The sequence below is a fragment of the Manis javanica genome, chromosome 14, assembly GCF_040802235.1.
Source record: "Manis javanica isolate MJ-LG chromosome 14, MJ_LKY, whole genome shotgun sequence".
NCBI lineage: Eukaryota > Metazoa > Chordata > Mammalia > Pholidota > Manidae > Manis > Manis javanica.
The window spans coordinates 83,737,981-83,761,785 of NC_133169.1; the positions used below are offsets into that span (position 1 = coordinate 83,737,981).

General features: G+C 35.9%; 1 protein-coding gene across 1 annotated transcript in view; it reads left to right on the forward strand.

Annotated features, from left to right (window-relative positions):
- SMAD5 (SMAD family member 5) overlaps window positions 1-23,805 on the forward strand; it is a 55,785-nt gene that overhangs the window by 22,525 nt on the left and 9,455 nt on the right. Inside the window, exons 2-4 of the mRNA XM_073221668.1 lie at window positions 3,618-4,178; window positions 11,620-11,871; window positions 15,510-15,629. Coding sequence (XP_073077769.1) covers window positions 3,776-4,178; window positions 11,620-11,871; window positions 15,510-15,629 — 775 coding nt within the window. The 5' untranslated portion in view covers window positions 3,618-3,775. The remainder of the gene's footprint in view (window positions 1-3,617; window positions 4,179-11,619; window positions 11,872-15,509; window positions 15,630-23,805) is intronic.

Here is a 23,805-nt window from a genome sequence, read left to right on the forward strand (position 1 = left end):
ACGTGGCCATCTTTAATCTCATTATACTACTTTTTAAAAATTAAAATAGTGAATTTTTTGAGTTATCAAATATTTGAACATAGAGAAAATAACATTTTCTTTGCCATATTTTCTTCAAATCTAGTTTTAAAAGAAACACAACTAAATCTTTTCTGTTTTCATCCTTTCCTTGTTTTACCAGAGGCAACCAATATTCAGTATTCTTAGGTTGGTGTGTATCATTTCTGTGCATACTTTTATTTTCTTACTAAATTTGTTCATATCTATAAATAGCAATTCTTGTTTTAAATTTTACACAGTTGCTCCTATAGAGATATACATATTTTTGCAAATTGCTTTTTTAAAAACTTAATCTACTGTTCACTCTTACTGAAGCACTCTTCTGGGTCCAGGGGAATATGGTGGTGGATCAGTAAGATGAGGCTGTACTTCCTACCAGCACGTCAGTGAGGAGGACACAGTAAAAATGTAGAGTGGACGATGTGTTGTCGAGCTAGGATAACAGCCACGAAAGAAAATTGAGCAGAATCAGGGATGGAGAATGATGTAGGAGTGAGAAGTATGCTCTTTTAGATAAAGTGGTCAGGGAAGTCCTTTTTCAGGAGGTGACATTTGAGTGGCTCAATTAATTGAAAGCGTAAGCCATGTTAAGATCTGGGAGATGAGAATTCTAGGGGAGGAAATGTCAAGTGCAAAGGCCTTGAGGTAGAAATGACCTTGGAGCACTTGGGAAATGGAAAGAAGTCAAGTGTGTCAAGTGCACAGTTAGCGAGAAGAACTGTAAGAACTGAGCTTGGAGGATAAGCCAAATTCCAGATCATGTAGGCCTATGAGGTATGTTAAGGAATTTGGATACCGAGTGTTAATGGCAAGCCACTAGATTGTTTTTCAGCAGAGGAATGACATGGTTTGATGCACTTTTTAGATTCTCTGTGGTAGAAAACAGTGTGGACGGTCTTTCTATATTGTCATGAAAATATCTTAAAGATACATTGTTCATACATTTCTCTGTATTTTTTTTTCTTTTTAGAATATCCATTTATGTAAAAAAAATACTATATATATATATTTTGTATTTGTGTAAAATGTCTCTTGAAGGACATAAAAGACAAAATATAAAGAGAATTCCCTGTGAGAAGGGGAACTGGTGAGAGGGAGAAAAATGGGAAGAAAACTGACCACTTGACGCTTACTATGAGTCAAGAAAATATTTTAAAGTCATACAGAAGAGTGTACACATCTCAAGTATTCAGCTGAATTTTCACAAACTGAACTCTCACATGTAATCACCCAGAGCAAGAAGCAGAATTTTACCAGGACGGCGCCCTCAGGTTCCCTTGTGGTTAATATTCCCTTCAAAGGGTAACCACCACCCTGACTTCTAAAAATGTTAGTCTCTCCTGCTTTATATACCACCACTTTTAATTCCATTCTCTTTGCTGTGATTTGCTTTAAATTATCTACTGTTTTTATTTTTAGCATTATCCAAGTAATGCATTAATAGATCCCCTTTGTTAAAAGGGTAAAACAATACAGAAGTATATGAAACAAATTACATAGAACCCCTTTCGGTTGCCTCTCCCCCACTGCATGCCTCTCCCAAAGGTAACACAATGAATGATTTAGTGTGTAATTTAGGCTTTGTTCTGTGTTTACTTACACAAACAACTTCTGTTTTTTCTCCTTAGTACATAGTATGGTGATAAGGATGATGGTGAGGATGATGATAGTGCTATTAGGTTAGTTAATAGTTAACATCTATTAAGCACTTTCTAGTGGTTAACTACTAATCTAGTATCTGGTCTTCAAGCTTCTTGCCTTTTGTCTCCCTTCCTCGGTGTATCTCCCCATTGCTCGTACATGCCCTCTCTTACTTGTGTACACTATGCTCTCTAGTCTTCATTATTCCAGTATTACTGAGTAAGATCTTTGTCAGCCAGCCTAATTCCTCTGTGTCTTACAAAACGCTCTGTTCATGTCTGCCCACATAAATTTTTTGTCCTTTTTTGCCTTTAAAATTTCCCTTCTCATCTTGGACAACCAAACCATGCCTTTCCTTTTCTGAGCCAGATAGTTGTTATCCTTTGTCCTTGATATAGCTACAACTGAGGTTGGCTGTTCTTAGGGTTGAACACATCACACTTTACATTCTGTGACCTGTTACTGAAAAATGTGCCTTCATTCTCTTGTTACATTTCTTTAGTTTAAGGTAGCTAGTTTTGCTTATCAGCCAAAAACTGTCCTATGTATGTAGTGTTAGGCATATCCATCCATATAAATAGAAACAGAATACCTTTACTTCTGGGTACCCTTTTTGCTGTGGTTCCAGCACAGTGGTGTGGATAGCCACTGCTAGTTGATCAGCACCTAGAAGAGTGCCTGGCACTGAGAAGGCTCCCAGCAAGTATATGTTGAATGAATGAATCAGTTGCCTTTTAAGATTAAACCTATTTGGTGTGACTTTTTAAGCACCACCACGGCTGTTTACACTACATGGCACATAACAAACAATAATTATCTGTTGAAATTAACTTGGTTTTATCTTAGTTTATGTTTATGTGGTTTTAACTGAGCACATGAATTTTCTTCTGGGGACATGGACTCTGATGCAGAATAATTTTGATGCTAGAATTTGCTAGAATTCGTCAACGGCAGGGCTGTAGCATTATTTGGTAATTTTAGGCACAAGAAAGGAAACATCTTTTGTTACTGACATCCTTTTGCCAAACATTGCTCCTGCTTTTCACTAGCTGCTCATTGTTTGTAGCTGGCTGTGTAGTGACCACAGGGGATTGTACCCACTCTTATCAGTGAAGTGCCACTGCACATCACTTCCTCTTGTCATCATTGCCAAGGGCATAAGGGTGCAGAGTGGTGGTCTGCCTGGAGCAGGTTCGTTAACTTACCATGCTTAAAATATCACAGAAGGCAATAGGGATTATAACATTACAAATTCTCCTGTTTTGGTTTAAATTGAATTTATTCTCTTTAAATCTATTCAGCATTCTTAGTTTTAAAGATAGGTACTTCCCATTTGGCAATTATGTGTGTTATGATTTATTTTAGGGTTTATTACATCTTGTTTTATGACAGCCTTTAATAAAGTCTGTATCTAATAGTATGACTTGAATAGTCACAGCTTTTTTCCAAACCTGGTAAGTCTGTGAAACATTTTAAAAAGAATAATGACATTAGGGAAGAGCTAGATTTCTCTCAAGGCTTTTATTTGGATAGGGACATACCATATCCAGAATCGACATAGCGTCATGTGAGATGGGTTTCACCGAAGAAGAGTACTTCAGAATCTGACCGTAGACGGCTGCTTGGGGACTTACTGGCCTGAAAGAAATAAAAATCCAGAGGCTATTTTTTCGGATAATACGTAGGAGGTAAAACAATCTGTTTTTGCTTTTGGTTATATCATTTGGCAATGCAATTAAGTGAGTGGTCACAGGACCTCAGAGGAAATTTCTCTTTCTAGACAGGTTTTTTGTTTTACTTTGTAATGTTTCTCTCTTATTTAAAATATAATACTTTTCGATTATGTTGTTTTAAATGCATGTTAATTATATTAATTTAAATTAGGGGTCTTATCCCTCTCCCTCTTTCTCTTTCAGGACTTGAACCAATGAAAACGTATGGCACTTATGAAGATAAATGTCACTCCTCCCTTTTTAATTGAAACTTTGCTTAGAACCTGTATGTGACTTCTCATCTGTCCTTTCAGTAGCCACTGACTTTAAGTTGCCGGAAAGTCTCTGAAGATTCGTATCAAATGACGTCAATGGCCAGCTTATTTTCTTTTACTAGTCCAGCAGTAAAGCGATTGTTGGGCTGGAAACAAGGTGATGAAGAAGAGAAATGGGCAGAAAAGGCAGTCGATGCTTTGGTGAAAAAGCTGAAAAAGAAAAAGGGTGCCATGGAGGAACTGGAGAAAGCCTTGAGTAGTCCAGGACAGCCAAGCAAATGTGTCACTATTCCCAGATCTTTAGACGGACGTCTTCAGGTCTCTCACAGAAAAGGGTTACCCCATGTTATATATTGTCGTGTTTGGCGCTGGCCTGATTTGCAGAGTCATCATGAGCTGAAGCCATTGGATATTTGTGAATTTCCTTTTGGATCTAAGCAAAAAGAAGTTTGTATCAACCCATACCACTATAAGAGGGTGGAGAGTCCAGGTAGGTTTTACTCCGAGAAGAATTTTAAAAACTTATGTCTTCCTGATTTGTATTTAACTGGATTTAGAGTTGAAAGGTTCTATTAGCCTTGTGTTTCCGTCTTAAAACCTTAGTCTTGGAAGGAGTACTGGATTTCCAGTTTAGCTTTTTATATGTAGGGGTTATAGCTCCCGAGTGGCTCATTCTCATTCATTGTCCACCAGGAGCGGGCAGATGTCTGCCTTGCCATTCCTGTGGATGACCTGTCTCTCTTTAATCTAAGGCCTAAGCTTCATTACATGTACTACATGCCACTCCTTTTTGTCTTTACAAGAATCTTGTTCCTGTCACCTCTCTCCGCAGCATTATATTTTCCCTCTCTACTAGACTATTTCTGATGACATACAAGTGTGCCCATCCTAAAATAAAAGTCGAAGAATAATTCTGGTCTTGAGCTCATTCACACCTCTCACCTCTAATCTACCACACTCCTTTTCTAAGAGTCTCCATTTTTCTCTCTTCCATTTTTTCTCGACACCTCCCCAGTTAGTCTTTCTTACCTACCACTTGACTTGCCAGTAGCACCAGTAATGACTTTTTTACAGACAGAGGGTCATTCTTAGTCCTCCTCTTGGCCTCTTGGCATCGTCTGATGCAGTTCAAACTTCTCTTTGTTGGCTTCTGAGACGCTGTGCTCTCCTGGTTCTCCTACCTCACCGACCCTGTGTGCTTGTCTTGTTGGTTTATTTTCCTGTCTTCATAGGACTCAGTCCCTGGTCCTTTTGTGTATCTGTGTTTTTCCTCTGGGTGCTATCATGCTGGCACATGTCTTAAAAACATCTGGAAGCTTATGCTCACATTTTGAACTTCAGAGCCAACTTCTTTTGAGTTTGGGACTCTGTACCTGATTGCCTACTTGGCGTTTCCACTTGGGTGGCTAACAAACATCAGATGTACAATGTCTAAATAGGACTTTGGATTTTTTTTCCTGCCAAGTCATTTTTTTTTCCTCCAGTTTTTCCTATTGAAGTAAATAACACCAGCATTCATGTAATTACCTAGAACTCATCTTTTTTTTTTTTTCCTAGCATTCATCTATTTTATTTTTACTTTATGGAGCCATAACATTGTCTCTAGTCTTAAATATTTTTGACTTTTAACCTAAATTTAAGTCCAAAATTGCTTTTTAAACAGCTTTATTGAGGAATAATCAACATATAATAAATTGCATCTATATAATGTGTACAACTTACAGGTTTTCAGACACATACACATTTGTGAAATAAACCATCACAATTAAAATATCCATCAGTCTCAAAACTTTCTTTGTGCCCCTTTTTAATCTGTATTGCTCCACCTCATCACCAGGCAACCACTGATCTGTTTGCTCTCACTGTAGATTAGTTTGTGTCTCCTAGAGTTTTATATAAATGTAGTCATTAGAGTATGTGCTCTTTTTTTGGTTTGGTTTCTTTCTCTCTCTCAGTATAATTATTTCAAGATTCACCCATTTTCTTGTGTATACCACATGTCATTTCCTTTTATTGTAATCACAGTTGACCCTTGAACAACACAGTTTTGAACTGCATGGGTGCACTTATATGTAGATTTTTTCTGGTAAAATATATTGGAAAATTTCTGGAAATTTGTAGCCATTTGAAGAACATTTTCTTTTCTCTAGCTAACTTTATTGCAGGAATACAATACATAATACATATAACATACAAACTGTACTTTGACTACTTAGGTTATTAGTAAGGCTTCCAGTCAGTAGGCTATTAGTAGTTACATTTTGGAGGAGTCAACAGTTCTGCATGAATTTTCAGTTATGCAGGGATTTGGCACTCTCGACCCCCATGTTGTTCAGAAGTCAACTGTAGTTTTTTTTTTTTTTTTTGAGAGGGCATCTCATATTTATTGATCAAATGGTTGTTAACAACAATAAAATTCTGTATAGGGGAGTCAATGCTCAATGCACAATCATTAATCCACCCCAAGCCTAATTCTCGTCAGTCTCCAATCTTCTGAAGCATAACGAACAAGTTCTTACATGGTGAACGAATTCTTACATAGTGAATAAGTTCTTACATGGTGAACAGTACAAGGGCAGTCATCACAGAAACTTTTGGTTTTGATCACGCCTTATGAACTACATGCCTTATGCTAAACAATCAGGTCAAATATGAATATTCATTTGATTTTTATGTGGATCCCACATTTCTCCCTTTATTATTATTATTATTATTATTTTTAATAAACTGCTGAAGTGGTAGGTAGATGCAAGATAAAGGTAGAAAACATAGTTTAGTGTTGTAAGAGAGCAAATGTAGATGATCAGGTGTGTGCCTGTAGACTATGTGTTAATCCAAGCTAGACAAGGGCCTTAAAACATCCACGGATGCAGAAGATTTCTCTCAAAACAGGGGGGGTGAGGTTCTAAGCCTCACCACTGTTGATCCCCAATTTCTCACCTGATGGCCCCCCTGCGACTGTGCCTGTCTTAGGTTGTTCCTCCCTTGAGGAATCTTACCCGTCTCTGGCTAACCAGTGATCTTCCGGGGCCATACAGGGAAATGTAAAGTTGGTAAGTGAGAGAGAAGCCATATTGTTTGAAAAGGTTAGCTTTTTACTTCTTTGCAGATTTTGCCCTGTGGCTTCTATGCCCAGCACTTGTCTCGAGGTATCTTTACCACCTGGAGGAATTATGATACTCGGTAAATTCGATATGAGGCACGAATTCTATTTAAGGGTTGTAATTAGGAAGGAAGAAGAAAAGCTATAGAGGTAGCAGACGAAAGAAAACATGGGAGGATTGATTATTTCTTTGACATATCTTCTTGTAGAGTAACTTAAGCATGTATAGGCTTTAAACTACTAATTAAATTAGAACTCATCTTTTATTTCTCTTTCATAAGTCCTGATTTTGAGTATGAGCAAATGCTGTTTGCTGTACCTCAAAATATATCTTGTTAACATCTCCCTTCACCATCTGACTCCACTGACAGTTGTATAGACTGTCATCATCTTTCACCTTAAATAATCTCCTGATTGGTTTCTCTGCCTCTTTTCTTTCCCTCAACCCATTCTGTTTTCTGCGCAGCAGCCAGAGTGATCTTTAGAAAGTATGTATCAAATCATGTCAGTCCCTGCTCAAAACTCTTTAACGGCTTTCCATCACACACAGAACAGATTTTGTCAAGACCCTACATGACCTTCCTCAAACTTTCTCTGCTCCTGGACTTGCCATAGGCCTGCCTCTAGGCTTGTTTTTTTTTTTTTTCTTGCTATTTCCTCTACTTCGAGGACTCTTCCCCCAGGATCTTGTCATGGCACCTTTCTTACTCCATTCAGTCTTTGCTCACAAGTAGTCCATTCACTACTTAACTCTGCGTTAGATATTTTATTTTGTTTACTGACTGATGAACTTCCTCTGTCTCATTCTATACTGCATCCCCAGTACCTAGAATAGTATTATTACGTGGAACTTAGTAGGTGGTGCACAGTAGGTTTTTTTCTTTTTTTTTGTAATGAGTGAATTTATAAGCTGAGATACTAGCTGGGTGCATTAGTTACCTATTGCTGCGTAACAATTACTGCAAGTTAAGTGGTTTAACACGCATTTGTTATCTCCCAGCTTCTGTGGGTTAAGGAGTCTGGGCATGGCTTCACCGGGTCCTTTTCAAGGCTGTAATCAAGGTGTTGGTGTCAGGGGGTGGTTCTCATGTGAGGCTCAGTTGGGTAAGGATATGCTTCCAGCTTAATGTGATTGTTGACAGGATCCAGTTTTTTGCAGGCCGTTGAACTCTTGCTAGTTGTTGACTGGAGGCTGCCTTCATTTGCTTGCCATGTGACCTTCCTCATAGGTAGCTTACATTCATGGCAGCTTACTTCTTCTAGGGCACTAAGAGAAAGTCTTCTTGATAGAAGGGCATTATATTATTATGGAATGTCATCACATATATCCTGTCACTTTTGTCATATTGGTTAGAAGCAAGTCACAGATAATACTCGCACTCAAAGGGAGAGGATTATGCAAGGGTGAAACCCAGAGGTGAGAATCATGGTGGCCACCTTAGACTTTGCCACACTGGATTTTCCAGTATGGTAAAAAGGCTATGAAAATAACATTGGATATGGAGACTAACAAAAAGAATGACAGTGATGGCGCTGTCAGGGAAAGTTCAGTTTAAGGGCTTTAGGGCTGCCCGTTGGTGTTTAAGGTGATTCTCAGTCTCTTTTTGAGTCCAGGGAGACCTGTAGCCTAAAGGAATTGATGAAGAAAGGAAGCTGAGAGGATTTAATAGAGAAGTGTAGTCTGAAAAACTGCCAACCTTAATATTTACTAGGAGTTGTTGGAAAGAAAGTCTAGGAATTTAGTGCATTTCTCCATAGCCAGGACATGACTGATAATCAGCCAATAGAAATGTCTTATTTTTTTTTAATCCATTTTTCTCAGGTGTGATTCTATATAAAAGACTATATAATTATATATAAAAGACTGGAGCATACCTCTGATATTCTTAAGGTAATCAAGCAGCTGATGATGGATCACTTTATGGTACCAGGATTAATAAAGCAGTAGTAACGGTAATAGTAATGAGCATCTGTTGAGCATTTGAACACGTCATTATCTATCCCTGTGAAGTTATTCCTTAATAGCATTAGAACATGGTTTTAACATTTTCAACCCTGTAAGTTTACTTAATAGGTTTACAGGTAAGAAAGCCAAGACTTAAAAGGGAAGTAACTTACAGAAGATCACATATGTAATATTTAGTAGAGCCACATTACAAAATGATAAAAAAGAGATGGAAGATAGTTGGAAAGTGATAAAAATAGAGGGCCAATCAACCCAGGTGGTCCAATGTTTGATAGCCAGAACTGTCTACTGGTTAAGACTAGATCCTGTAACCAGACTTTCTGGATTCGAATAGTGATTTTACTAATACACCAGTGTGACTGCAGGCAGGTTACCTCACCTTTCTGTGAATTAGTGGCTTCATCTATAAAATGAGAATAGTAAGTTTTATGTCACAGGTTTGTTATGAGGATTAGATGAGTTGATGCATGAAAAGTACATAGATTAAAACATTAACTGTCTCCGAATGAGTTTCACATTTAAAAGAATTCATTCTGGAAGTACAGCATCAGGGAAAATGGCAGAGAGAAAGTCATCAAATACTAGAACGGTTCCCAGACTGAAAATTGACAGGGCCAGTGACTGGGTAACTAGAACAAGGGATAGAGAAAGGCCCAAACATGAAATTTTAGTACATTACAGATAAAATATTCTGAAAGTTCCCAGAGAAAAGACAGGATACATAATACAAAGGACTGGAAATGACAATATTGGAATTCTCAGTGTAATTCTGGATTCCATAAGGAAACAGTGTCCCCCAAAATTCAGAGGGAAAAAGTTGTCTATCCTGGAATCTTTCTACAGACAGACAAAAGAGAAGATATTTTCATAGAGAAAGGATTCAAAATATATCTTCCATGTACCTTCTCTTAGGAAGGTAATAGAGGATGAGATCTAGGAAATGGGATTCAACAGGAGCGAAGAGAAAAGAAGTGTTAAGGGCTTCAGATTTGTAGGACACTTTAGTGGCAACCAGTCTAGATTGTAGCAAAAGGTTGGAAGGTCTAGGGGAAAAATGGGATTAATAGATTATGCATTTATTTTTATTTGTGGCAACTGAAAGATAGTATCCAGAGGAATTTGACAGTTCTGTTGGAGTTCTGAAAGTATTAGTGGTACATACTTAAGATTAAGCAAATGAAGGCAATAATCAGCTTTAATAAAAGTACTTTTCAAGAAAAAATATCATCATAGTACATACTTAGCTCAGCAATGAGTTTTATTCATTTAACCAAAATTTTTTATTCAAGTTTATTGTGGAAAAGAGGAATAGAAGTAGAACAGAATGATAAAAGAAAGCTATTTTATTTGCCATAACAGCAAGTCTACAGATCATGTCTTGACCAATCAGTAATAGCAATATAAGCATGTTATTTAGCAATGTACAAAGTAAATGTTGAAAGAAATGGCTAAGACTTTAAATTTATTGTTTCTGGAAGCAGTAGAGCAAGACAAATTGCTGTTTTTGTTATCTCTTATAACATCTATCTTTTAAAAATTCTCTGTATTATTTGGGGTGAAAATAAAATAGTTTCTTTAAAAATTTTGTGTTTAGATAATAACAGAAGTAAGAGACAAGTCTGTGGTTTTAGCTCTGCCTCTAAAAAAAATAATAGTCATAAAGAAATCCTTGCTGGATTGAATTCCTAAGTAGTTATTTCACTGTCTTTCAGATTGCTAGCCAGCTAAACATAGAAATTCTTACTGTCTAATGCCCTGCTCTCCAGTGGCAGCTGTCCCATCATTCTGTAAGGGGAACAGCAGTTGGTAAGACACTGTAGAACAAAACAATTGTAATCATATGTTAACCGGATTACAATCAATTAATTACAACACTAGTATTCAGTAAAATGAAGAAAGAAGTACAAATACTGACTTATAGAGCCTCCGATTTCACAGCTACATTCCTATTTGGAGGAGAAGTATGATTTGTTAACTTAAAAACATTGACTTTGATGTTGCTGAATGATGTCAGAAGCAAAGTGAGATTTTCAGAAGTGAAGTTACATTGACAAATATGAGAAAGTTGTAAAAGAGATGAATTGGTACAGTTGAGTTTGAAGTCACAATTTAAAAAAATTTCTTATAGGGAAGGATAATCAGATATTTGAATGTGATTGATCCCTTGGGTCTAAAGAGAAAGTGAATGTTTGAATAAAGTTGATCTTTTAAAAAATATATTTCTTACAATGTTTAGGCTTCTACCTATGAAATGTTACTATTTTCAGGGAAAATAATACTAACGAACATAAATGTAGAATCTCTCAAACTAATAAAGATGAAATATCTTCAAAATTGGGAACATGGAGGCTTTCAGGGCATCTACATAGCTGACCTCAACTTCACTCCTGGTTCAGTGTTGAGGCCAACTATCATTTTTTGTCTCCTTTCTGGAGAATCCCTGTCTCTTCCTCTAACCCTCCCCTCCCTAGTACCACCCATTCTTTATAGTCCAAGCAGATATTGTCTTTTCCACAGTATTTTGTTTGATTCCTTGCTAACTAGAAGTGCTCACCTGTTGAACTTTCATTGCATCTTCGGTATTATAGTTGTTTTCTATATGCTTTATCTCCTGTTGTATAAGAATGTTATCTTTTTTAGATTTTCTGTCTTCCAGAGTACTCTACACAGGCTAAATGCCTGAAGAGTTTTTGGTTATTATATAAAAACAGTTTGAAGGTTCTACAAAGCAGCCCTTCCTGAAAGTAAATTGTTCTAACAGGTTTACAGTCTTATCTGAATCCTTTCTATCTACTCCTTAATGTGTATGGGATATTTGCTTTAATCATTGCTGACAGATGACTTCTGATTTTTGTCTTTCAGTCTTACCTCCAGTATTAGTGCCTCGTCATAATGAATTTAATCCACAACACAGCCTTCTGGTTCAGTTTAGAAACCTGAGCCACAATGAACCACACATGCCACAAAATGCAACGTTTCCAGATTCTTTCCACCAGCCCAACAACACTCCTTTCCCCTTATCTCCAAATAGCCCCTATCCCCCTTCCCCTGCTAGTAGCACGTACCCCAACTCCCCTGCAAGTTCTGGACCAGGAAGTCCATTTCAACTCCCAGGTAAGAATTTTTTTTATTGATCCAAAAAAATAATCCCTGAGAATCAACTGTTGTTCTTATACTGCTAACCCTCTGGGTGAACTGTTATGTGCCAACAGCTAGCTATTTTTGACTCTATATCCTTTGGTAATTGATTTGCAGAGGCATTTTGGATTTTATTTTACCAAGTACCGTATATTTAAAAATGTGGAAATGACCATATTTTTCACAGAAATAGAACAATCCTGAAACATTCCCAATAGCCGAAGTGATCTTGAAAAAGAACAAAGCTGTAGGCATCACACTTCCTGATTTCAAACTGTATAGCAAAGCTATAGTAATTAAAACTGTATGGCAATGGCATAAAAACAGACATAAATCATTGGAACAGAGTTCAGAAATAAACCCATGCATATATGGCCAGTTAATGTATGACCAAGGAGCCTGTACTATACAATGGGGAAAAGACAATCTCTTTAATAAACGGTGTTGGGGAAATTAGACAGCCACATGCAAAAGAAATGACACTGAACAACTGACTTACACCATTCACAAAAATAACTCAAAATAGATTCAAGATTTGATTATAAGACCTGAACCCACAAAACAGAAGAAAAACATAGGCAGTAAGCTCCTTGGCATAGGTCTTAGTGATGATTTTTATAATCTGACACCAAAAGCAAAAGCAACAAAAGCAAAAATAAGGAAGCAGGGTGATGTCAAGCAAAAAAGCTTCTGCACAGCAAAGGAAATCATCAACAAAATGAGAAAGCGATCTCCTGAGCAGGAGAAAATATAAGTTACCTATCTGGTGAGGGGCTAGTAAGTGATATAAAGAACATCTACAACTCAGTAATGAAAAGAAAATCTGATTAAAAAATGGGGAGAAGATTTGAATGGACATTTTTCTGAAGAAGACATAAAAATGGACAGCAGGTACATGAAAAGGTGCTCTACATTACTAACCATCAGGAAAATGCAAATCAAAGCCTCAGTGAGATACTACCTCACACCAGCCAGAATAGCTCGTATCAAAAAGACCAGTAATAACAAGTGTTGGTGAGAATGCGGAGACAAGGGAATCCTCATGCACTGTTGGTGGGAATGTAAACTGGTGCAGCCACTATGGAAAACAACATGGAGGATCCTCAGAAAATTAAAAATAGAACTAACATGTGGTCCAGCAGTTCCATTTCTGGGTATTTACCAGAAGAAAACAAAAACACTAACTCAAAAAGATGTGTACACCTTCATGTTCATTGTAGCATTGTTTATAATAACCAAGACATGGGAACAACCTAAGTATCAGTGGATGAATAGGTAAAGAAATATGTGTACATATTCAGTGGAATTTTATTCAGCCTTTAAAAAGATGAAATCCTGCCATTTTAACATCAGTAGACCTCAAGGTCATTGTGCTATGTGAAATAAGGCAGACAGAAAGACAAATATCAACCATATAATCTCTCTCAAATGTGAAGTCTAAAAATAAATAAATAAATAAATAAAATTATCAAGAAAGAAAGAAAGAAAGAAAGAAAGAAAGAAAGAAAGAAAGAAAGAAAGAAAGAAGCAAGCTCCTAGCTACAGAGGATAGATTCGTGGTTGTCAGAGGCAGGTGATGAGGGGTGGGCAAAATGGGTGAAGGCTTTTTGTGTTTTGGTTTCTGTTTAAATCTAATTTTTTGTAGAAGTTAATACTGTTTTGGGGAGATGATCCTCTAAGAATAATGTGACAAATAAAAAAGAAAAAGAAAATTATCCTTCCTTTCAACCCACTTTCTCACTGTTTGAGTTTTCTCTGTAGCAACAGTGTGTATAGTTCTTTATTTATTCATAGCCTGCCCCTTCCTTCCCCTGTCCTGACTAAAGTCCTTGAAAAGGGATTTTAGACTCTTGTTTACTACTACACTCCCAGTGCCTATCAGAATCTAGTATTACAGTAGACCCTCAATAAATATTTGTGAAATGAACAGATGAAATTACAGAAACACATCTATACATTTATGACTATAGCTAAGCAGTTGTTGCCTGTGTGACTTAGAGATTGAGACCAAATGTTAACTTGAAAGGTTTCACGGAGAAGAGTCCTATGTACACTAAAGGCAGATTGTAATAAAAAGTTAACAAAACCATGAAGACAGAAAAAGACTGTTTGATGAATGTGAATTAAAGTTGGTAATCGGGAAAACAAATTGTTAGATATCAGTTGACCTTTTTTTGGCCCAAATAACTAAATTACATGCCACCAGGCATTAAAATAAAAAATTCTGCCCAAAAAAAAGGAAGTAGCCCTATTTGACTTAAATATTTTCATATAATTAATAATATTGAGTACCATTTACTGAGTGCCTTTTATATAACTGATACTGTGATGAAAGATATTAACTTTAATCTTCAGAACAATCATGTGGGATAGATATTATTCCTGTTTTATAGATGGAAAGAAATCCATATTAACCTCTAGAGTTTAAGTACCTTGCCTAGAGGTCACATAGTTGGTTAAGTGGGGGCTCAGACCCAGGTTTCTCTGACTTACAAGTCTGTGCTTTTTTAACTTTACTACACTGCTTGTCAAGTCATTTTAGACTTCGGAAGGTTAAAATGAACCCCAGTTATCTTTAAATAGATAACTGATGAACTGCCTTGCCTAGAAAAAGATCATAAGTAGATTTTATAAAGTTCCTAAATTTTGCTATTGGCATGTCATGTATAGATACATCATTATGCCACTTGGTCAAGAAATACTTGGATGCCTACCTTTGCAGGTGGAGTCATATGTAAGTATATTCTTTGTGGTTTGTCTACTGCAAAATCTCAGTTGATGCGGTTTTTATTGTTACTTTTCAAAGAGGAATTCACTACCAGCTGTTTAACTTGCTATTTGATATTTGTCAAAAACTAATTTTCGTGCTTTGTCTTAGATTCAGTGCTGATTGTAGCTGTGACTCAATATATCTTGTACAAACCTTGGGTCAATGAAAGACATTGTATTCAGTTTATATAGTTACTGAGACAAAGTATAGCTGTAGCTTTTGTAAGTATTTTGAGTCACCGGTGTTGGGCCTCGAAAGATTTTCTAATTAACATTCAACTTCTGAAGAGAATGATCTACGCTTTCAGTAGCGGACAACAGCCATTTTAGGACATTGTAAAAGAATTAGACATTTGCTGTTAGTGCTGATGGCAAATTTTGGAGGAGCGTAGTCTGATTTCCAGTTTTAAATAACAGTATACGGTGTGTGATGATCTTGACAGTTTAAGTGTCTCTGTAGATAAATACCCACACTAGGTTAATCTGTGTCCTTCCGGTTGATTTGCAGTAGTATAGTTTCTTTGAGCATGTGATTCTGAGCAAATAAAGACAAAATTCTTGACCTTGACTTCTACTGTAGTGAATTTTAGCACCGATCTTACTGTCCTCTATTGGACCAAATACGTGTGGACTTGCAGTAAGTCGTCAGTAGCTGATGCGTTTGCTGACTTTCCTTCTTTCTCTTGCCCTGAGTTACATTCTACATTTTGTGTGTCTGTGATGTTCAATAATGAGCCCTCCTCGCAATCTCATGAATTTTTGAATGCTTTTAAAATAACTCTGAGCAGGGTGAATATTTTAACTGTTCTTTTGGGTCTTTAAGTGTCTCATTTTCTTCCTCTTAGCTGATACTCCTCCTCCTGCCTATATGCCACCAGATGACCAGATGGGTCAAGATAATTCCCAGCCCATGGATACAAGCAATAATATGATTCCTCAGATTATGCCCAGTATATCCAGTAGAGGTAAGAGGTTATACACACCGTTTTTATTTTATTTTTTATTTTTTTAAATTTTTTGGCAATTTTTTAAAAACAGCGTTATTGAAGTATAACCTACATACCATAAAACTTACCCATTTTATGTGTATGATTCAGTGACTTTTAGTAAATATAGTTTTTCACCGTCACTACAATCTAATTTTAGAACATTTTCGTAACTATTTAAAACTGTGCTTTGTCTGTGTTTGCGGTCTGTCCTTGCTCCTATTCCTAGCTCCAGAGACCCTCTCATCTGTTTTGTGTCTGTAGGTTTGCCTTTTCTGAACATTTCATATTAATAGAAACACGTAATGCGTAGTTTTTTGCATCTAGCTTTTTTCACTTATCATAGTGTTTTCAAGGTTCATCTGTGTTGTAGCATGTATCAGTAGTATCTTCTTTTTTATTGCTGAACAGTATCCACATTTTCTTTGTCCATTCACCAGTTGATGGACATTTGAATTGCTTTCACTTTTGGGTTAGTGTGAATAATGTTATTATGAATACTTACATGTAATTATTTGTGTGCACATTGTTTTTATTTTTCTTAGGTAGATAATCTAACATTAGATTTTATGAGTCGTATGGTAAAGTTAACTAAGAAAAACTGCCAAACTTTTCCAAAATGGCAGTACCATTTTATATTCATATCGGTGATTTGTGAAGGTTCCAGTTTCTCCCGTCCTCCTTATTATACGTCTTTTTGATTATAGCCATTCTAGTGGGTGTGAAGTGGAATCTCATTCTGGTTTTAATTTGCATTTCTCCAATGAGTAATAATGTTGAACGTTTTTATGTGCTAATTAACCACTCATTTATCTTTTTGGTGAAGTGTTTACTTGAAATTTTTGCCCATTTTTTAACTAGGTTGTTTGTTTTATTATTGAGTTGTAAGAGTTCTTTAAAAAATATTTTCTCTTAGTCTGTGGATTGTTTTTTCATTTTCTTACTGGTGTCTTTTTAAGCACAGAAGTTTGTAATTTTGATGAAATCCAGTTTATCAATTTTTTTCTTTTCTGATCCTGCTTTTGGTGTTGCATCTAAGAAATCGTTGTCCATCCCAAGTCATGAAAATGTTTTACTATTTTCTTCTAGAAGTTCTATAGTTTCAGCTCTTACATTTAGGCCTATGATTCATTTTGAGTTAAGCTTTTTGTATGATGAATAAAGGTCTAAATTCATCCATATGCATGTTGGATATCCAGTTGGTTCTAGCAGTGTGTTGAAAGAGAATCATTTCTCCATTGAATAGCCTTGGCATCTTTTTCAGAAACCAGTTGACTATAAATATGAGAATTTATTTCAGGACTCTCTATTTTGTTCATCTGTCTTTATATATCTCATAGTCTTGACTACTAAGGCTTATAGTAAGTTTTGAAAACAAGAAGTATTAGTCCTCTAATTGTTCTTTTTCAAAATTGTTTGGGAAATTTGCATTCTTTGTATTTCCATATCATTTTAGAATACATTTGTCAATTTCTGCTACCCCCAAAAAAATTCTCCTTGCATTTTGATGGCACTCACATTGAATTTCGAAGTCAGTTTGGAGACATTTGCCATTATCTTCCAATACTCAGCCATGGAATGTCTCATTTATTTAGATCTTCTCAGTTTTCAGTATACAAATTTTTTACTTCTGTTTCTCTTTTTAAATGTATTAAGTGAATGGAAGTTTTAAAAGTTTCATGTTTGGATTCTTCTTTATTAGTATATAAAAAAACAATTGGTATTTGTATATTAATCTTGTACCCTGTGGCCTTGCTGAACTCATTTGTTCATTCTAGTAGTTGGTTTTTTTGTGTGTGAATATATGGGTTCCTTAGGTCTTCTAAATGTTAAGAGTGTGTCATCTGTGAATAAAAATCAGTGTCACTTTTTCCTGCCCCCAACCTACATACCCTTAACTTCCCTCTCTCTCTTATAATTAAAGGGCACGTATGAAAAACCTACAGCTGTCATCCTACTTAAAGGTAAAAGACTGAATCATTTTTCTCCTGCATTTGGCAATAAGACAAGGATGTCTGCTCCCACTATTTCTGTTCAATGTCATTTTGGAGTCAAGCCAGCAAACTACTGGTTCCCTTCTGTTCACAGTTTGTTGAGACTTTTTGTCATGAATAGATGCTGGATTTTGTCAAAAGTTTTTTTCTGTGCCTATTGAGATGACCATGTAGGTTTTCAGTTTTCTTCTAGTAATAAGGTATTATTACATGATCTGATTTTCTGATGTTATGTCAGCCTTACATTCCTTGGATAAATCCCACATGGTCATAGTGTATACTTCTTTCTTAAATATTGCTAGATTAAGTTTACTAAAATTTCATTGAGTATTTTTGCTTGTATGTTCATGAGGGATATTTGTCTGTAGTTTTCTTGTGATGTCTTTGTTTGACATTAGAATCAGGATAATAATGGCCTCATGAAGTGAAGTGCTCTCTCCTACTTTTGGGAGAGTTTGAAATGTATTGGTATTATTTTTTCTTTAAATATCTGATAGAATATACCTGTGAAGCTGTTTGGGTTTGGACTTTCCTCTGTGGAAAGATTATTAATTACTGATTCAATTTCTTTAGTTGTAATATTGGTCTATTCAAAGTCTTTTTTTTTTTGAGTCAGTTTTGGTAATTTGTTTCTAGCACTTTGCCCGTTTCATCTGAATTGTCTAAATTGTTAGCATAAGGGTTTGCACAGTATCCTTTATAATCTCTAATTTTTGTAGAGATTGGTATTGATGTCTTCATTCCTCATTTTGGTAATTTGTGTCTTGTTCTTTTTTCTTTGGTCGGTTAAACTTTACTGAAGAATTGTCAGTTTCATTGATCTTTTGAAAGAACCAACTTTTCTCTTTTTCATTGATTCCTTTTATTTTACGTGCTTTGGGTTTAGTTTGCTTTTCTTTTTATAATTTCTTAAGGTGGAATCTTAGCTTATTAATTCTTTTTTTAGACATAGGTGTTTAAAACTGTTAATTTCCCCCTAATTACTCCTTTAATTGCACCACATAAATTGTGGTATGTTTTGCTTTCATCGTTGCTCAGTTCAATTTTAAGTTTCCCTTGTGATTTATTATTCTTTGACTCTTGGATTATTTAGCAGCATATTAGTCAATTTCCAAATAATTCAGTATTTCCCATATTTCTTTTGTTGATTCCTAATTTAATTCCATTGTGGGCATCAAGCATACTTTGTATGATTTTGGTTCTTTTACATTTACTGAGACTTGTTTTATGCAAGTTTTTGTACAGCCTGCGACCTAAGAATGGTGTTTAGATGATTAAAGTGTTGTTAAAGAAGAAGATTATGTGACAAAGATAATATGTGGCCTGTAAAACCTAAAATATTTACATTCCACTTGGTCATGTTATTTAATCCTTCTTATAATTGCAGTATTTGGTGGGCAGAAAAGGTTTGCCAACTCCTGGCAGGCCACATGGTTTTAGAGAATATTCCATGTACATTTGAAAAAAATTATATATTCTGATGTTTAGGGTGTTACAGGATTCAGGGATTTCAATTAGATTAATTTGGTTGATAGTATTGTTCAAGTCTTCTGTTTCTTGCATCTTTTTTTTGATTGTTCGATTGAGATTAGGAAATTGAAGTTCCCAACTAGTACTCTTTAATCATTTATTTCTGCTCTCAGTTCTGTTGGTCTTTGCTTCATGTGTTCTGGGGACTGTCGTTAAAGTGTATATAGTTCAGTGACTTTATGTACATTTAGAAGGTTGTGTAACCATCACCACTATCCATTTCCAGAATTTTTCATCATCTCAAACAGAATTCCATATCCATTAAACAATAACTCCCTATTTTCCTGTAGTTCAGAGCCAAAGAGGGCTTCAGCCCTTCCAAGTTTACTCTGGATTCAGTGAGACCAAGTAACAACAACAGAACATTGTGGGTAAAAGAGTTTGTACCAAGCTTTATTCTCACGGTGGCGGGTCAAGTGCTAGAAACCCGTCTGCCTCTGTGCCTGCTTCTATTCCAGCCTCTGCCTCTGTCCCAGCCTCTGCTCCAGGCTCTGTTTCCACTCCAGGCTCTGCTCTCACCTCCAGCTTCTGCTTTCCTCTTTTCTTAGCACTGGGCAGAGCTCTTTTTATAGCAACACAGGCAAAAATGGCTTATCACCAACAGATATGCAAGCACGTGCTTACACAGTACACTAAGTAGTACTACGTTATCGCACGTACACAGTGGGTGAGTAGGTTCGGATCAGGTGAGGATCCTGGCCATGGAACTTCCATTTTCCCTACCTACCCCCTTGACCTAGCCCTTGGTAAATACCATTCTACTTTCTGTCTCTGAATTTGCATATTCTAATTACCTCTAAGTGGAATCAGAATATTTGTCCTCTTGTGACTGGCTTATTTCACTTAGCATAATGTCTTCAAGGTTTATTCATGTTGTAGCATATATCAGAATTTCATTCCTTTTTAAGGCTGAATAATATTCTATTCTATATATATATATATATATGGCACATTTTGCCATTCATTTGCCATTTGATGGATATTTGGGTTTCCCCATTTTGGCTATTCTGAATAACACTGCTGTGAGCATTGGTATACAAGTACCTGTTTGAGTCTCTGCTTTTCAGTTCATGTGGTATTAAATACTTAGGTAGGATTGCTGGATTTTATGGTAATTCTGTTTAACTTTTTGAGGAACTGCCAAACTTTACCACAGTGCCTGCACCATTTATGTTTCCACTCAAAGTGCATTAGGGTTCTAATTTTGCTACATTCTTGTCAATACTTCTTTTCTGTTTAAATAGCCATCCTAATGGGTGTGAAATAGTTTCTCATTGTGGTTTTAAAGCCACTTTGAGACCTTAAACTCTTTACTTTGTCAGAAGTTTAGAAGTATTGCCATTTTATACATTTCTTCAGAGAATGGTGTTTTTGTGTGTTTGTATGATACCAAATGACTATATCACAATTTTCCCAGGAGCCCCACATTGTCAAGAATAAATTTCAGTCTCCCCTAATAGTTTTGTTAATGTGTAAATAATGTCTTTGCTTTTTCAGTGTCTAGAATTTATCTAGGAATTTTGTTACACTAATTTACCTTCATTTAGAGCAAGATGTCTGAGAACATGAATTTCTGTATTTGAATTCCTGCATCTCTTACTTGCTTTTCAACTTAAGGTAGCCTTTTAAAATCTCTAAGCCAAGTTTTTCCCACTTGTAAAATAAATAGAGATAATATTTACATAAGAATTACAATGTGGTGATTGAATTAGACAGTATATGTTATGATCTTAGTATGCAGTATCAGGTTCTACCCAATAAATAATGTTGTCATCTTCCTTCTGACTATATGGACTATATTTACCCCACCTATCATTTTCCTGTTCTTCTTTCTTCTGACTCTACAGAGATCAGAGAGTGCAGTTTAATACTATTCTGTTAGATATTCCTTGGAATATAATTTGCCTCAGCCAAACAATTGAGTCCCTTTAGAGGAACTTGGCGCCCATGTTTTCTCACCCTTATAGATCTCTTTTTTCACCAAGTTTCTTCTCATTTTGATCATATTTTGTATTTTTTCTTTTTTCTTTGACAGAGATGTGACAAATGGAAAATCACAGTTAAACTGCAGTGCTTCAGACCACTCAGCAACATCTTTACCTCAAGCAGAGGCAAAGCTTCTCTTTTTCTTTTCATTCTAACTACAATGATCTTTTTTAGTTTTGCTTAGCATTTTTTTCCCTATAAGCATCTGCTCGCTTTCTTGGCTCAAGCTTTCCTGACACTATATTCTTATAGCTTCCTGCTATTTATTTATATGTGTCATTGGTTATGGATCTCTCCTTGTCCCATCTTTTATATAAACTTTGTTAAAATCTGTGCTCTTAAGGATGTCTCTCCATGGGTCCACATTGGTTTATTTTTCTCTGTTCCTCCTCATCTGAATTCTTTGAAGTTGAGTAATCAGAATTGAGTTTGAAAAGTTAACCAATTCTTTTGTACTGCCACATGACCACTCTTAAGTTTTTCTTGTGCTTTTTAAAAAAATCCCTGCCTTTCTTGAAAGAAAATTGAGGGTCTGTGACTTCTCTGCCTGGTTTCAACTCCAAGAAAGATACCCTACTAGCACTGAATAAAGAACTTCCGTGTGTCCTTCCCACCCATTGTGAAATTATGAATTGTTGACTTTAACACTAATGAATTTGGCTGGTATTTTATATATGTACAAACCTTTTTCCCTTGGCAGTTCTGGCACTTAATATTTAAAATGTGTATTACCTTTTGTCCAAAGATAATGCTCACTTGGTTGTGTTTTTTTTTTTCTTTTTTAAAATTTTTATATCAGTTTTAGGTTCATAGCGAATTTGAGCAGAAAGTAGAGAGTTCCCACATGTCCCTTGCCTCCACACATGGCATGGCTTCCCGCACGCCAGAGTGCTGAATCTACATTGAATCATGAACCTGTATTGACATACATTATCACCCAAAAGCCATAGTTCACATTAGGTTCATTTTTGGTGTTGTGCAGTCTGGGTTGTAATGAATGAATAATGACATGTATCCACTATTATAGTACAATACCGAATGGTTTCACTGCCCTAAAAGTCCTCTGTGCTCTGCCTGTTCATCCCTCCCTCCCACCTGACCTTTGACAATCACTGATTCTTCAGTTGTCTCCAGTTTTGCCTTCTCCAGATTGTCATAATTGAAATTGTACAGTGTGTAGCCTTTTCAGATTGGCTTCTTTCACTTAGTAAGATGCATTATATTTTTCCCATGTCTTTTCATGGCTTGCTAGCTCATTTCATTTTAGTGATGAATAGAATTCCATCATCTGGACGTACCTCAGTTTATTTATCCATTCACCTACTTAAGGACATCTTGGTTGCTTCCAAGTTTTGGCAATTATGAATAAAGATGTTCTATAAACATCTCTGCACAAGTTGTTCTGTGGTCATAAGTTTTCTTCTCCTTTGGGTCAATAATAAGGAGCATGTTTACTGAATTGTATGGTAAGAGTATGTTTAGTTTTGTAAGAAACTGCCATACTGTCTTCCAAGTGGCTGTACCATTTTATATTCCCACCAGCAGTGAATGAGAGTTCCTACTGCTCCACATCCTCATCAGCAGTGACAACTGGTGTCATATTTGGGCTTTTGGCCATTCTAATGAATGTGTAGTGCCATCGCATTGCTATTTTAATTTGCATTTCCTTGATGACATATGATGTGAAGGATTTTTAATATGCTTGTTTGCATGTGTATATGCTCTTTAGTGAGATGTCTGTTAGTGTCTTTGACCCATGTTTTTAGTTGGGTTGTTCATTTTCTTGTTGACTTTTAAGAGTTCCTTGTATGTTTTGTATAACAGTCCTTTACCAGATACGTGTTTTGCAAATCTTTTCTCCCATTTTGTGGTTTGTCTTTTCATTTTCTTGACAGTGTCTTACAGAGCAGAAGTTATACATTTTTAATGATGTCCACTTTATCAATTATTTCTTTCGTGGTGTGAGCTTTGATATTGTATATAAAAAAATCACTATATTCAAGGTCATGTAGATTTTCTCCTATGTTGTCATCTAGAATTTTTTAGTTTTGTGTCTTACATTTAGACCATTATCATTTTGAGGTAATTTTTGTGAAGAGTGTAAGTTCTGTGTCTAGGTTTATCTTTTTGCACATGAATGTCATTTGGTAAAAATAACTTTCTTTTCTCCATTATTCTCTTTGCTCCTTCATCAAAAAATCAGTTAACTGTGTATATGTGGGTCTATTTCTTGACTCTCCATTCTGTTCCTTTGATCTATTTGTCTCTTCTTTTACCAGTACCACACTGTCTTGATTACTGTAGCTTTATGGTTGGATATTGTCAGTCTTTCAATATTGTGTGGGTTATTTAGGGTCTGTTGCTTCACCATATAAACTTTAGGATCAGTGTGTTAATATTTATAAAATGATTTGCTGGGATTTTGGTTGGGATTGCATTGAATCTATAGATCATATTGGGAAGAGCTGACATATATTGAGGCTTCCAATCTGTGGACATGGAATGTCTCTTCATTAATTAATTCTTCTTTGATTGCTTTCTTTAGGGTTTTATAGTTTCCTCACATAGGTCTTGTACCTATTTCCTTTGATAAATTTACCAAAGTATTTCATTTTTTGAGTGATAATATAAATGGATGAGTTTTT